Here is a 16,284-nt window from a genome sequence, read left to right as displayed (position 1 = left end):
TGACTTTTATTTTCGAATGTGAAAACACCTTGGAATGCTAAAGGCAAGACTTTACATTGTCATTTTGCCAAAAATCATTTGAACGTTTATTATTGAGGCGTTACTGTACACCCTGGCAATCACAACGCAGGAGCTGCCATGTGCCTATCGCAGTTTCCAGTAGAGTGAATTCAGAGGCAGGCTGCAGTGTTCTCAGCAACCTTTCTTCTTTTTTTTTCTTTTTTTTTTTTTTTAATAAGATATTTCACTTTGGGATGTGGAGTCACTGAAGGCGAATTTAGACTTAAGGCATAGCGCATGGAGACATAGAAAGGATTGTACAAACAGTTCCTGGAGATGCTCCAACCAGTCAGTAGATAAAAAGCGCTTTACAATGGCGACTTCTGTGAACAAGCTAGAAAAGGCTTACTTTCAAATTGCATATGTTTTATCATTTAATATATTAAATTGTTCCCTTGGCTCTCCTTTTAGAATTAAAAAGAGGACTGAATTATACCTTGTGCAGTTTTCCTTCCTGCTCTTCTAACTTGTAATATTGGCTATTTTCCAAAAAGATCACCAGAACAAACTGTAACGTATTTAAGTCTAAAAAGAGAGAGAGGGATTATCTTTAGATGGAAGGTTGGTTGCTTAGGCATTTGCTGACAGCTGATTTTCATTGGCTGCTTTCTCTGCTTGCAGTCTTTGGACAGCCTGATCAAGCAAATCCATAGTATCTCTAAGTGTAACATTCAAGGTAAATGGCTTAGGTTTAATGGTCAACCCATAGGTAAAGTCCATTTTAGGGTCCTCGTTTGGATTAGCAGTAAAATTGCACTGATGTACCAGTATGGAGGTAAAGAGAAACAGCTGCACCTTGGATAACTCCTCTCCAATACACCGACGTTTTCCCAATGAGAAAATCATCACGCTACTAGTAAGATCTTTATTGATGAATCCATTCTCATCCAGGAATCTTGTTGGATCAAAATCCTCTGGGTTGGACCATTTTGCTGGATCGTGATTCACTGACCACTGATTAACAAAAATCACTGTGTCCTTGGGAATGAGGTAGCCCATTATGAAGGTGTTGGTTGTGGTGGCATGTGGGATAGTAACAGGCACAAAGCTGCTGAAACGCATGGATTCGTACAAGAAAGCCATGATGTAGGGCAAGTGAGGCTGATCTTCAGCACATGGCAGACGCTCTCTTCCAACAATCCTATCCACTTCTTCTTGCATTTTAGCCTGCACATTCGGATACCTGTCATTTAAAGTAAGATGTGTGTATGTACATAACACTTTAAAAAGATTTTCTTAAAAAAAAATAAAAAAATCCTTGCTGTAAACATTTTTCACAGAACCTCAGCCCTACCCTAAATAACGTGGTTTGAGCAAAGTTTAAATATATGGCAGGAACATGTAGACCTTGGTGGAAAACTCTGAGAGGAAAAATCCAAACTTCCCATGCAATGGTGTCATTTTAGATCTGCTCAGTTTTCACTTTAACATCAGATGTAACTGATTCTCAACATAAAAAAAATGAAACTAACTTAAAATGTGCTGAAACTGAATATTCTGGTCCAATTCTGAAAACTCATTCTAAACCTAAAATTGCTTCTCTCTTCTAAACATTGGGCTTTCCGTGGGAAGAAGAATTTGGTTTTCCAGCTCCGTATACAACTTCTAAAAGTTAGCATGGAGTTTGTTACCACTAGACATGTTGCATACATATGAGAGTCTGCATGTTTTTAAAACTGAAATGATCCCTGCTAATAATTGTCAGAATTTCTTTATACTCTTTGAGTATCCTTTTTCTAATTAATATCAAAATATATTTTGTTTATAGTGTATTTTAAGACCACTGTCTTGAAGTCTGGATAGTTTGGAAGACTACGCAGTAACCAAACAAGATAAAAATGTTCATAAATTTCTCTTATTTTCTTTTGCTTGTTTAAAAGCATGCATTTCTCCAAGGAGCCTGTATTTGGTTTGGTGGTGGTTTTTTTTTTAAATATTCAGGTTTGCTTTCTGTGTCCTTGCCTTTTCCTCCTGCAGCAAGTCTGCCTGTCAAATGCTGGGCAAACGTAAGAAAGGGGGAGAAAACCAACAGGTTATGTGAAGGCTGGGCACTGTACCCTTAGCTCGAAGCATTAAGTCCATTTTTCAAGAAGTGACTGAGTAGATAATGTTTGCAAAAGCCTACAAATTATGCAGGTGGCAAAAGAAAAAGCCAGGCTAGGCAAAGAAATCGGTGTTATGCTTTCTTCTATTAAACCACCTCCCTCAGCTGAGATTTCTTCCCCCTCGAAGCGCTGGTGTCAGGGCAGCGCACAGAAGGGGTGTGCTTGCACCCGCCGGCTGCCCATCGGGTCTGCCTTCCCGGCTTGGAGGTGCTTTTCCCCAAGTCACGCAACGGTGATAAAAGCACAGGCTGCTAGCAAATTAACATAATAGCGGGTTTGTAAACCAGTGCACGAACTCTTTATCTTGCTTAAGCAGTTGTTATCCTCTTCCTATGATCTCCTTGATCTTGACCTGGTAAAATCTGTTCCTTTCAGGTTTTATTCAGCTGCCTTTTTGCTAGCCTCTCTTTATGCACCATTACCCGACCGCGACAGCAGGGCTTTTTTTTTTTTTTTTTTTTTTTGTCTCCTTTCTTATCTTTTTTCTGGCAGGTTTCCCAGAGCTTCCGTGTTAGTTAATCGGAAGCCGCTGAGGTACCCCGGCACCACAGGGGCTGGCCGGTCCCCCAGAGGTACCCTCGCCCCCACAGCCGCCACTGGCGGCGGGTGCCTGGCGGCGCCGCCCCCCGGCTGTCCCCGCACCGAGCGGTTTAGGCGCTCGTTTGGGCCGGTTTTTCCAACCGAGGGAGCCTGCCCGGCGGCGGTTTTGTCCCTGCAGCGCCATTTAAACAGAGATCCCCCAAGGCCGGCGCTCGCACCGCGACGCCCCGGGCTGACTCCCCGGGGCAGGTGGGGGGCGCCCCGGCCTCCCGCCTCCGCCCGGGCGACGGGGGAGCGTCCGCCCCGCCGGCACCTACCTGATGAGGAAGATGAGGAGCCACTGCAGGGCGGTGGAGAGGGTGTCCTGGCTGGCGCCGAAGATGTCGGTGACGGTGGCGGGCACGTGCTCGAGCTGCAGCCGCGGCTGCTCCCGCTGCAGGCGGATGAAGGCGTCCATCATGTCGCGGGGGGGCGGCTCCCGGGCGCAGGCTGCGCTGGTGCTGCAGGAACTTGCCGCTGACGAAGCCGTAGAAGTCGCGGTTGAGGTCGCGGAAGGCGCGGTAGGCGGCTCGCACGGGGCTGGGGAAGCGCTGGAGCCAGGGCAGCGCGTCCACCAGGCTGCCGGCGCCCACCGCCCGCCCGAACTGCTCGTTGCGCCCCACCAGGCGCAGGAACTCGCCGTCACCGTGGCTGTAGCGGCGGCCGAAGCACAGGGCGCTCATCACGTTGGCCACGGCCACCACCAGGACGCGCGAGGGGTCGAGGAAGGCGCCGCCGGCGCTGCCGCGCACCAGCAGCGCCACCAGCGCCCGCGCTTCGCCCACCAGGTGCCGCTCCAGCAGGCGGCGGGTGGCGGGGCTGCCGGTGGAGAAGGCGCGCACCGTGGCGTGCGCCGCCCGGCGGTGCAGCTTCCAGAGCTCCGAGTAGCCGCCGAAGGCCAGGCTGAGCCCGCCCGACACCAGCTGGAAGGAGGGGAAGGGCGGCCGGCCGGCGAAGGCGGCCCCCTGGCGGACGAGGGCCTGGCGGATGGCGCGCTCCCCGTTCAGCACCACCACGGGCCAGCGCCCCAGGCGCAGCTGGAAGACGGCGCCGTAGGTGCTGGCCAGGCGGGCGAAGGAGAGGTGCGGGGCGCTGCCCAGCTGCGCCGCATTGCCGATCAGAGGCCAGGGGAAAGGGCCCGGCGGCGCCCGGCGCTGGCCCTGCCGCCGGCGCTGCTGCTGCTGCAGGAGGAACTTGCCCAGGTGGATGGCGGCGAGCAGGCAGAGGAGGAGCAGCAGGGAGCTTTGCAAGGGGGGGATGCCGCGCAGGGCTTCCCCGAGCTTCTCGAGGGCCATGCTGCAAGGGAAAGGGAAACGGTCAGCGGGCAGCGACCCGGCGGACAGGCTGGGAAGCTCCCCGTCGTCCGCAGGCAGGGAGAAGCCCGGACGGGCGAGGGGAGAGGGGCGCGCCGGCGTGGCGGAGGGGAGCGCCGGCAGCCGTTTCGGCACTCGGAGTCGGGGTGCGTCCTTGCTATCCGCTCCTCGTGTGCCTACAGCCCGCGCGGATCCTGTGCAAAAAAACCAAGGTATAATCGATAATCAAGTGGCAAGCGCTCAGTAAGGGATCCAAATAATATGTGGCGGCGGAGCCGCTGCTGTCTTCCCCCCGGTAGGGAAAGTTTGCAGCGGGGGATCCAGAAGGTGACGGCTGAGGCAGGAGGATGCTCTCGCCTGACGAGCCTCCCGCAGATGCAGGCAGCCGCCGTGCGCTGCAGACAGGTTCATCCCGGCGCTGCACATCGCTCCTCCCGGCGAAAGGACCCCTGCGACAAACGGGCTCCCCGCGCCGCCGTCGGAGCTTCCCGCTGCTCCGGGCAGGAAAGCTCCGCACATGGCCACGGAGCCCCCTCTGTGCCGAGCCTTTCCCTCCTCCCCGCACCGTCGTGCCCCTCGTGGCAGCGCAGGCTGGCGGCCACGGGGATGGGCTGCGGAGGATGCCTGAGGTCCCGGCGTGGCAGAGCTGACCCGTCCCTTTTCCCATCCCCGTGCCCGGGGACCACCCGCTCCTACCGTTTGCCCCAGCCTTTCTGAAGCAGCTAGGGGAAGAAGGGGTGAAATAAAGGGCCACCTCGGGCCCCTGTAGCAGAACTGACCTGTTGCACGCCGCTTCCATCGGAGACCTCGGCGAGGATGGAGAGAAGCCGGGCAGCCGACGGCAGCTCTAACGGGCGGCCCCGGGAGGAGAGCGGCGACGGCGACGTTCAGATCTCAGCCTCTGGGAAACTCATTTGGAGTCCCCGTTCCTGTCACCCGGAGCTTGGCAGGTCATGTGCAGGCAAATGCCACTTACACCCGATCCCTGTGCAGAGTTATTATCACCTTCCCAGCGCTTTAACCCTTCGGAGCTCGCCCCGCCGGCAGCCACCTGCCCGGTGCAGCTCCGCGGACCGGGAGCGGGCGGGCTGCCGCCCTCTCCCACGCACCTCCCTGCTGGCCTGCGGGGACGGGACGAGGCCACCCCAGCCCGCTGCAAGGAGCGAAGGCGAGCGGCTCAGAGGGCGCGGGGCGGACGGGCCGCTGCCCCCAGGCTGAGCTGGAGCCGGAGCAGCCGCGGCTGGGCGCCTGGCATCGGTACTCGCGGCTTTAAATCCGCCGGCATCCGCCGTGCCGCGGTGCGGTGCGGGCGTGCCGCAGTTAGCCCCGCTGACAAATCGCCGCTGCCTGGCCCTTCCCCTGGCTTGAGAGGTCGCAGCTATTTGCCAGCTGCCCTTGGGCCCTCGCCAAGTGGAGCGGCTGAGCCGCGGATGCTTTTATGGCCGGGGCCAAAAGTTTTAGCGGAGGAGGTGCCGCGAGGGGAGCGGGGTGGCGGGCGGGCTCGCAGCCCTCTCTGTCGGGAGGCAAAGTCTCGCCTGCATCTTGGGGGCTGAGGAAGCCGGAGAGCTTCCCCTCCTCCGCCTGTCGCCTCCCCGTTGCGTGCGGAGTTTGCATTGCGTGAGCCGGGGCTGGAAAGCCTCCAGCCATCTCCTCCCCGGGCCCCTACCCCTCCTCGCAATACCTGACACCGGCTCGGGGGGGAAGGCGGCAGGGAAGCGCCGGGCAGCTCCCACCCCGGCCGGCCCCGCTACCCTCCAGCCTCGCCCCCGCCCTGCACTCGCTTCTCTCCTGCTCACGGCGCTTTTTTACTCTCAAACCTGGCATCTCCGCCCGCCCCGGGAGGGCTGGCGAGGGGCATGCGGGTGCGATGCTCCAAGCTCCCCTCGGGCTTTCCGGCGCCCCGGGAGAACCGGGGCTGCAAAACCCCCAGGCGTCAAGGAGTCTGTTCTCCAGCAACTCAGAACGCTCTTGCTTTGTTGTCATCGGTTTTGCTCTATCAAGCAAAATTTAAAAAAGATGACATTTATTTCAGATTTTCTACAGTCACATCATGAGAAGAAAAGAAGGTGTTTTGGTAGCATTTAGGAATTAGACAAAATGAGATGCTGGGAGTCAGCACAGCTCAGGGTGTGGTCAGGCCTGGCCTAGCTGCTGCTTCCATCTTTACTAAGAACTGCAATCCTGGCTGTCGTCACTGTCCTGGGCTCCTCCAGTCAGCAGTGTGACCTCTTGCTCAGACTAGCATCAACCGTACCTCTCTGTGTGCCTCAGAGCGTGCTGTGCCTCTTCCTGTCATTACCAAGTGACAGAGGTGTCAAAACCACTTTTTCCGAGCAGTGCCAGAAAAAGTGAGCTTCCCTCCCCTCAGCCCCATCTCTGGGGTTGGATCCTGCAGTCCAGCCCAGCACATGGCCCGGCTTCAAAGAGGATCGAAGATAGCTCCATCCTTATGGCATTAAGGTTAGGGCTAGCTTGGGGAGAGACTAGGTGGTTTGATCTCTCTACCACCATCGTAAGGCTAGAAACGAATTTCACATGCTGTAACCACTCAGCTGTGGCTAAGTGGCCTGTCCCACTCTGATGGCCACCCTTCCCTCCTTCAACAGTCACACTGTCAAGGAAGAGATGTGGGCTTCCCTCTGCAAAGTGTGTTCTGGGCACTGGATCTGGGTGGTAAGGACTAGTTTGGATCAGTTACCTGAGCTCTGGATGATAGTGCTGGGCATTTGCCATTGCCAGCAGGTAAACTTGCCTTTTTCCTGGTGACGGTGGTGATCAGTTCCCTAAAACCCAGGCATTACAGCTCTTGTTAGTCCCTAAATCCTTTCTTCGATGCAACACTTAAACTAATTGTATTGCTGCTAAAGTGAGAGATTGCTATTTACTTTGGAGAGAGCAGAACAGATTCCTTGCCAGCTCCCATGTAAATCTGAACTCATAAAGAAATAGTGTCCTCAAAGTGGCCAAACTCTGGTTGCAATTGGTAAGAGGAAGCACACCTCAGCATGGGGTTGCCATAGGTGACACGATGTGCCATTTCTTGTCTCTGCTACAAGTGGCCCTGCACCCACCTTACTGTTTCTCCTCCGTTCAGTAAGTGTGAGTCCAGTGCACTGCACGCTTTGCATCCTACTGACTTCTCTTCTCAGCATCATACTGCAGGTGGGATTGCTTCCTGGCCGCTAGCAGGCAGTACAGAGGAAGGACCGCATTTCCACTGTCGTGAGCTGCGAGTTCCATTTAAGACATGAGTCCAGGAGTTACTTTATCCTGGGATTGCTTCAGTACAGAGCTTGAACAAATTGTTTATAGAGTGATTCAAGCCATTCTTCATTAAATAAACTCTTGGAAATATTGTTTCTGATTGTCTGAGTGTTGCACAATACTATATAAGATGAGGAAACAGTGTAACTGTAAAACACAAATCACTTGGAAACTTAAACACATGCTATTTGATATCCTATTGTTTCAGGCTGCTTAAAATTGTACAGGCATTCTTATGTACCTCTGGAGTTTGACTCTAGTCTTAACAATACTGCTGTAAGTCATGAAAATCACCACTGAAACAATCGGATTACAGTCGGAATTAGAACCTATAAGCCTCTGCATTTACAACAGCTCGCTCAGATTATGTTTACACTGCAGTACAACATGATGCAGGGTTACCACTATGTTTCAAGTGTCCAGGAGCAGAAGATCTGCACCAGGCACTCAATCCAGACACAGTGTCACCCCCGGGCAGCCGGCGCCGCAGCCACCAGCTCTGCTTGCTGCTCTGTGCCATATAGAAGTGTCTGCTTGCTCGGGCGTATCTACATGATACTGCATTGCTCAGTGTTAATACTAACCTGAGGCTGGGGTACCATGAGCGTGGATGATAATGAGATCATGTCTGATGGAGGTTCCTGGGTTTGCTCAGTTTGGCAGCTTTCCTGTGATACCAAGCATGAGATGTAAGGAAAATAGGAGCCACATCCTCAGTGCTGCTCAGAGTGCCAGGCATACATAGGAGCCAGCTCTGTGATTCAGGGTTATATATTTAGGCTACTCACTGTGGCCTAAAATAAAACATTTGTAGCGTGCTTTCTAAAGCATATGTATTTGTGGTTGCATAGTGCGTTCTTAACCTTCATTAACCTGTAGCTTTCCTTGGACTTTCACTCTTCCCTGCATTCCCACTGACTTCCGAGCTCACATTTTCAATTCTCCCTTGCTATTAAAAAGCCTAAATTTGGCTCCTAATTCTGAGCCAAATTCCCCCAGCTGCTGCGGGAAGGCGAGAAACCTCCCAGTATTTGCTGGGGCTCAGCTCAGTGCTAGTCTGAATTGTAGCCTCTCCATCTGTTTGCATTTTCCATGTTACTTGCAAATTAAAGGCGTACATTGCAGTCTGCTTCCACACAGGTAACACACAGGTATGATTACAGAAAATGAGGACATAGCGTTATACTTAATTCAGGCATCAAACTTGGTTATGAGACTGCTTTAATTTTGCATTGCCAAATTCCTGCAGTACTTCTTTCCAAAGTTTGCTGTCTTTTCTTGACAATATTGAATGAATATGAAACCGCATAGCTAAGTCTTTCTTGAGAGGAAAACTCGGAGCTGGTGACTTTGTGGCTATCCTTTGAGAAGCTTTTTTAAACTGTTTTCTGCTATGAGGTAAAATCTGATTTACACACCGTTGGGCACTCATCCACGGCATTTTGTGTGTGTGTCTTTGTATTTATAGTATACAAATGCTCTTTATTAAAGTACTCTGAAAGAAGTACTCTGAAGAAGACGGACAAACCAGCGACTTTTAGGAAAGTTTAGACACTGTTCAAGATGTGCATTATTGTATGTATCCTTGACATGTGATGTGTGGGCAAACCGTTGTGCCTGCTCACTCTCCTTCTTGAGCAAAGGGGCTCCCTGGGGCGTCTGGCAGCTCTGCATCCTCACACTGTTTCTGAGGTTTGTAGAACCAACAGCTGTGTTGCCACGGTCCATCTTTAGTTTGAAGTATAGAAACCTTACAGTCTGTATGATGTGCTAGGTCACTCCAAAGCTTAAAAATTATAACATTGCTGAGGGATGATACTGTTAACATGTTAGCAAGCAGTAATATTTTATTTCTCATTTGTTTTCCAGACTTTATTGGTATTGGTTGTATTAGTAGTGGTGATACAAAGTTTGTAGTGCACTTGCTTTCCTGACTCTAAGACTTTTGTATTTGCCATTTTAGAAAATGGCAGTGTGCTTGTATGCTCAAGTGTAGTGATGGATGCCAGCTCAAAACAGCCCTGGGCTACAGCTGAAACCAAAGTCTACTTCACTCACATAAGCAGAAGCATATTCTGTAGGGGTGAAGGTTTTGAAGATTTACCTGTGAAGTTCCACAACGTCTTTAATACAAATATGCAAAATATGATTTTTCAGAGTTTGGAAATTTGTCCAAATTTGAGTGAATTATCAAGGGAAGATCAAAAGGCACAAATGTGGGAGAAAAGACATTGCCCAGACAAATGTCAAGTCCCTGCTTTTGAGCTTGAGGCTACAAAGCTTTTCAAAGACAAGACCATCACCATGTTTTAATAGGAACACTTATTTTCCTTGTTCTCAAGTGAGCTCAACTATTTTTGGACTGAACATTTCTAAAATTACAATGTGAAACATGGATTTTTTGAGGATAGAAAATTTCAGACCAAATGATTAAAGCTGGACAAAGTTACAAGTAATGGAGGACCTGGGCTTTCCAGCTAAGGAAACTCTGTGCAAGTAGACAGCATAACTCTTCTGCACAGGGAGAGAAGATAGCGAAGCACAGATGGAGTGAAGAAACGTACATTTCTTTGATGACAACATGGGTTTTCCTATCTTGTGTCCTAAGTATCCTAGCCATTGATTAGCCCAGACTATGAATGTTCAGCTCGCCACTTCCCAAGCAGTAATTTCCCATGATACAAATATTGGTCATGCGGGTTCTTCAGTTAGTATTGGGTGTGTACCATTCTTTGGTGCCTTGTCAGCAGAACAACTCATCAAAATATTAAAATAGGTAACATAATTTGAATCTACTAGCCTCTAGAGCAAACCAATTTGAATTTCAGAATTCTCGTTCCTTCAGAGAATAAACCTGGTTATACAGTGGGGGATCCAGGTCTGATCTAGGTAAGGGAGCTGCACAGAGGGGTGAGCGTTACTTTGTCCCGTTATGATACCTCCAATCTTGCTGCTTAAGGGGGCTCTTGAACTGGGCTGCAAACATCCAAGAGTACTTCAGAAAGTGATGCCAGGGGTCTAGTATTGTGTGTACATGTATATATATGCACATATATGTGCTTTCTCTTTTGGAGTCAGGCTAGGACTGTTGCTGAAGTACAGTGTCAGGTTGAAAAGGCAGGTCTTGGCTACCTGTGCTCATCTGATATTTTCACAGGGCTGGCATTGTGTGCCTCCCTTCTTTGGGCTTCAGTTCTAACTTCTGAAAAGCCTGTTCTGCTTACTCGCACATTCAAGTGGATACACCAAACTTGCTTGCGCTATTAGGCATGGACTACGTGGGCCCTGGGTAATTTCTTGTGCAAAGGATTGAAATTTTATAATGGGAAGTTTTCAGTGTTTTAAAAAAATATCCTTGGTACTGCTCGTTTCAGGTTTTCAGGTGCTCTGAGAGGAGGTTGTACTGGCACAAACTGATTGTTGAGATGACAGCTGAACCGAACAGGAACACAATAATTTGTGCATCATGAGGGCTTTCCCTAGCTTTTAATCATAAAGAGACAGGACTTTAGCTGGGATTTTCCAAAGAAGATTCATGTCACAGACCTAAGAAATTTCATGTCAGTCAAAGAGTTGCTTGTAAATGTCACCCCTTAGATAGCCCTGCTCGAATGAGCCAGGGAGCATACTCACCCTCCTTCTCCCTTGCATTACTGCAGGTCAATAAAATGGCGAACAGTGTTTGTGAAGAAGGTGCAGAGTGATAGATTTTTTCCACCAGAAACAGTGGTTCTGGCTACATTAGCTTTGCTGAAGTACCCTGTCAGATGGAAATGCGTGAATCTAAATCAGGACATTTAGTCATTTGGCTGCTGAAGCTCAGCTGAGGAAACATTTTAACATCCCTCTGTAGCAGAGCATTCTTGGCTTCCTCTGCTCTCTTGTGCAAGGGTTTGGTGTATTTGCCTGCAGCAGTAACTGCATTTCAGTGGTAAATGAAATGACTCAAATACTGGGGACTGGGATGTATGTGGCTAATACTCTAGACCATAAAATTATTCATGCTCTTCCCTGCGGTATGGGAAATGGGAGTTGTTTATTTGCACATTTTTTTAATTTGAAGAAAGACTTGGAGAAGTATATTCAAACCAAGGGGATAAGGGAAACTCCCTTTGTGGTATCTGTGGTCAATGATGGAAAATTGAGTTTAGGAGATTTTTACAGTATTCCATGTAAGGGCTGCAATCTTGATCAAGACAGTTGATTGCTCCTGTAAGACAAATAATAATGAAGATTTCCTCTAGCCTTCAGTGAATTCAACAGGGAGAGAAAACACTCTTGACACATACAGATTGCTCCTAGCGTTTGGAAGCAAACCCAAGGAAGTGTCTGCTTCTGAGCCATTCAGATCTTCTAACCTTCAGCAATGGCAGATCAAAGACCATGAGGGAAACAGACTGCAGGTGCCAGTCAGGGCAGGTTTTGTCTTGTCACAGCAGTCCGGGAAGAGGCATTTGCTAATGTCTGTTAATCTTACGGCACGCCAAGGGAGAAGGAGAGAAAAAAATTGCCATAAATTCTTCCCTTTCCCAAGCAGCCCGCACCCTGGCTCAGGGTGGCTGCACGAAGGCTTGCTGGCTGCCCCCAGAAGGGAGAGCAGTGTGGGAACCTGTGCCTGCCCCGGGGTGGCAGGGTGGATCTGGGGTCACCTTGCAGTATGCTGGCTCTGTCAGGGAATGGGGGATGAAGCAGCCGCAGAAGCAGCGTTGCACTGGAGGTGCACCCTCATGGCAAAGGTGAAAGCAGCAGTAGCTGAGACCAGGAGAGCAAAGGTCTTGCAAAGAAAGCCCAAAGTCCATCCTGGCCGCTGTCCTCTCCCATAGAAACATTCTCAACCTACAGTCAAGGAGGAAGCGTAAAGACTGTGTGGCACCATGGGGAAGAGGTAGCAGCAGTGGGGGTAGCAGGGTGCTTTACCAGATGCAGGGAGAAGGCAGGATTAGGCGCAGCTTGGGGTGCTCTAGGAGATGGTTTTGGCCAAAAGCCAGGTTTTCCCCTGTCTTTCTTTTGAGGTGTAAATGGCATGCAAGCAGGCTCCTCTCAGTGGCTTCCCTGTGAAGATAAATAACCTGATTCCCCGGTTATTATCCCCCTGCTCTCCTCCCCTTCCCTCTGACTGACTTTGATTATTGTAACTTTACATGCGCTTTTAATTTGCGTGCAGGCAAGTACAAAGGCACAACCGGATATACCTGTTATTTGCCAATGACCTGAAAGAGTATAGTTTATGTTAAGCCTTGGGTTATGGTAAGGTTTGCACGCGATTCCTCAATATACATGCTGCAGGCAACTGATGGATGGAGGTGATGGAGGGTGGAGGAAAGTTTTAAAGTGACAGAACCTGATTTGGTTCCTAGTTAATCTACCAGTTATGTAAAGGTCTATATTGCAATTTTGTGTAGAGCCCAAGTCTTGCCCTCTGCTCAGGCAAGGAATATATGATCACATTATCTGGGCTGTAGTTTGTTCATGGCTGCTCCTGCAACTGATCTCATGAAAGCTTTATAAAAATTAGGTAAAAAAGGTGGGTAGGATATTTACACCTTCCTCTGGTGTAGAATCATAGAATGGTTTGGGTTGGAAAGGACCTTAAAGATCATCTAGTTCCAACCACCCTGACATAGGCAGGGACACCCTCCACTAGACCAGGTTGCCCAAAGCCCCATCCAACCTGGTCTTAAACACTTCCAGGGATGGGGCATTCACAACCTCTCTGGGCAACCTGTTCCAGTGCCTCACCACTCTCACAGTAAAGAATTTCTTTCTAACATCTAATCTAAATCAACCTTTCTTGAGCTTAAACCCATTACCCCTTGTCCTGTCACTACACTCCCTGATAAACAGTCCCTCACCATCTTTCCTGTAGGCCCCTTCAGGTACTGGTAAGCTGCAATTAGATCTCCCCGGAGCCTTCTTTTCTCCAGGCTGAACAACCCCAACTCTCTCAGCCTGTCCTCATAGGAGAGGTGCTCCAGCCCTCTGACCATCTCCGTGGCCCTCCTGTGGACTGTCTCCAACAGCTCCATGTCTCTCCTGTACTGGGGCCCCCAGAGCTGGATGCAGTACTCCAGGTGGGGTCTCACGAGAGCAGAGTAGAGGGGCAGGATCATCTCCCTCGACCTGCTGGTCACGCCTCTTTTGATGCAGCCCAGGACACGGTTGGCTTTCTGGGCTGCAAGCGCACGCTGCCGGCTCATGTTGAGCATCAATCAACCCCCCCAAGTCCTTCTCCTCGGGGCTGCTTCCAATCCATTCCTCGCCCAGCCTATAGTCGTGCTTGGGATTGCGCCGACCCATGTGCAGGACCTTGCACTTGGCCTTGTTGAACTTCATGCGGTTTGCATGGGCCCACCTCTCCAGCCTGTCATGGTCCCTCTGGATGTCATCCCTTCCCTCCAGCATGTTGACCACACCACACAGCTGGGCGTCATCGGCAAACTTGCTGAGAGTGCACTCGATCCCACTGTCCATGTCGCTGACAAAGACGTTAAACAGTGCCGGTCCCAATACTGACCCCTGAGGATAGCAGGGAGAAGATTGGAGGTGGAGGAGGAAGCTACAAATGGGGTGATTCGTGGCAATGGAGTCAGTGCTGAGTGTGCAGGGATGCAGCACTACTGAGGTGTCGTGGCCTGTGATGGAGAGGGGATCCACATTTTGTTGCATGGGTATAACCCCCACAATGCTTGGAGAGATTTCATTAGGCTCCCTTAGCAAGATTTAAAGAATTTCCACCACTCATGGGTCGCCTGGTCCTGCAGGAGAGGAAGAGAGAGTAGTTAGTCTAGTAGTTACAGCAGAAGACTGCAAGGAGATGTGGGGTCCAGTGCCGAGCCTGCACACTGACTTGCTCACCCTTGAAAGTAACCGCAGAGAAAGCCTACTGAGATTTTTTTTTTAAATTTAATTTCAGTGATTCCACATCAAATTAGCTAGATCTTCAAATAGAAAGGAAGTGTTTTTATCTGCCAGGCAAGTAAACTAACCTTGAGGTCTGAAACTTGAGTGGTTTTATTTCTGGTATGTGTCTTAACTCAGTGTTGAAGGCGGCACCAAAGGAATTAATTAGACATTTTGTTTGAAAGTTCAGGAAAGGCAAAGGATCCCGTTCATTCTCAGCACTACCTCTTATCTCCAGGGAAGTGAGAACAACATGAGTTAAATGCAATTTTATGGGACTTATGGGATAGACTTTGCTACTCACGCTTCCCTCAGAGACAATGGGAAAAAGTAGTAGAGAATCAAGTGCTACTCTTACAAATGAGGCCGTCATAAAATGATTGTTAAAATAACAGAAGACAAGATAGACCTATTGTTACAAGAGCACAGTGTAAGTTTATGTTTCTGGACATAAGGACATTTAATCTTTTCTGTGCCTCAGCTTCCCCATAAAATTGGGAATGATAATAGTATGTGGATCCACCTAGTATCTGTTCTAGTGTTCTCTAGCTTGTTAAGATAGACCTTGTACAGCCAGCATCCAGGAAAACAACGTTTACATTTGCAGGATAGCGATTGAGAGACTGAGGTTTTATTCCCGTTTTTAAGTCAAACAAACGAATGTTGCCTTCCGTCTTCACAAGCCCACAGTACAGCAGGCAACCATGGTCCACTTGTGAAAGGCATTTATCTGAAGCAACCTTGAAAAGAAATCCATTTGCTTTTGTCCTCTCTGCTCTGCTCTTGTTTGCTGTTTGCATCCCTCCAGCTTATCTGCCCTTTTGAGGAATTGGTTTTATTTAAAAACCTCTTCTTTTCCTTCCTAGTTTACTGTTTACCATCAGGTTTTTCAGTTCTAAGTATCCAATATACATAACACTTTTGCATATCTTCATTGTTGTTCTTTACCATTTGCTGTGATACTTTGACTGAGTGTAGAAAACTCACATCTAATAGCAGCTTTTCAGAGGTTGTGAACTCTTAAACATATGGTTGGTCTTTCTGTGGTCAGTGTATTTCTGAAAGCTAAAATGTATGTACAGACTTGTTCTGATGAAGAAAAGTTTCCTTTAAAAAAAAAAAAAAAAAAAAATCACATGTAGCAGTCCACAGCCTGATTTTTAAATAAGTTGAGCAAAATTATGTAATGTTGCTGTACGTACTGATGTACAAACCAAACCCTTAAAGTGTTGCGTGTCAAAAACCTGAAAGAGTGTAAAACTGTCTGCTCCAGTCCTGGAATAAAACATTTACAATGGCAAACCCTGTTGTGTCAGGGTTAAACAGTCAGGAAAGGGTTACAGGCTGCCTGCTTGTCACTTGATTCAGCAGGGGTTTAAATGAAGATGTGTGCCCTTTTTCTGGCATGGAAAGCCTGGGAGCCCCTGCAGCTGGCTTTGGATGAGGGAATAGCTTTGCTTTTTGTTACTTTATGAATTTGATGTTTAGATAATAAACTGTATCCCCGAGCGAAAGCTAAAGATGACTTGGGTATTTCTGTGCCTTGACCTTTCCCTTTCCCCTGGGCAAGAAAACCCACCAGTGTACAGGCTGTGAAAGAGTATGTGACAAGCATAGTAAAATATTTTCCTTTTCCTTTATTAAAGTAATCCAGGGTTACATTATCAAAAGAGAAGTGTGAGGAGGCAGGTATGAAGAAGCTGTAAAGAAGCAGCAGCCCCACATTTCACTTGTACGTGCAAGAGAAAGTCCTACTGAAGATAATAGATTTTTTGATGAAAGTAGAGAGATTGAGATTGGTTTGTGGTGTCTATCTAATACTCAGCATTTGCAATGCTCATGTCACAAAGCAGTGCCTGCTGGAGCATGAGGTATGTCATCTGCCTACTGAAGATTTTGAATTCCCTGATAGGAAACCGATAGGTGTGAGAGAGGAGGGAGATACAGATAGTTTTAGTAGGTGCGATTAAGCAATGGTTTCAGCACGCAAACAGCTTCACTGTTTATAGTGCCTGTGGAAAAAGTGATGGTGTCAATCTTATATTAAGAATTTTTTCATGGAA

General features: G+C 49.0%; 2 protein-coding genes across 2 annotated transcripts in view; both read right to left on the bottom strand.

Moving 5' to 3' along the window:
• The window catches only part of GPATCH11 (G-patch domain containing 11), a 118,420-nt gene that overhangs the window by 10,524 nt on the left and 91,612 nt on the right, over positions 1-16,284 (bottom strand). The gene's annotated exons all lie outside the window — the stretch shown is intronic.
• Positions 481-4,987, bottom strand: CYP1B1 (cytochrome P450 family 1 subfamily B member 1). The gene is given in 4 exon segments (XM_075748874.1): positions 481-1,243; positions 3,023-3,174; positions 3,176-4,040; positions 4,837-4,987. Coding segments are annotated over 4 exon segments (1,650 nt in total). The 5' UTR covers positions 4,857-4,987; the 3' UTR covers positions 481-630.

This window comes from Balearica regulorum, chromosome 3 (genome assembly GCF_011004875.1).
Source record: "Balearica regulorum gibbericeps isolate bBalReg1 chromosome 3, bBalReg1.pri, whole genome shotgun sequence".
In the NCBI taxonomy this organism is placed as follows: domain Eukaryota; kingdom Metazoa; phylum Chordata; class Aves; order Gruiformes; family Gruidae; genus Balearica; species Balearica regulorum.
This window is presented reverse-complemented; position numbering and strand designations above follow the sequence as displayed.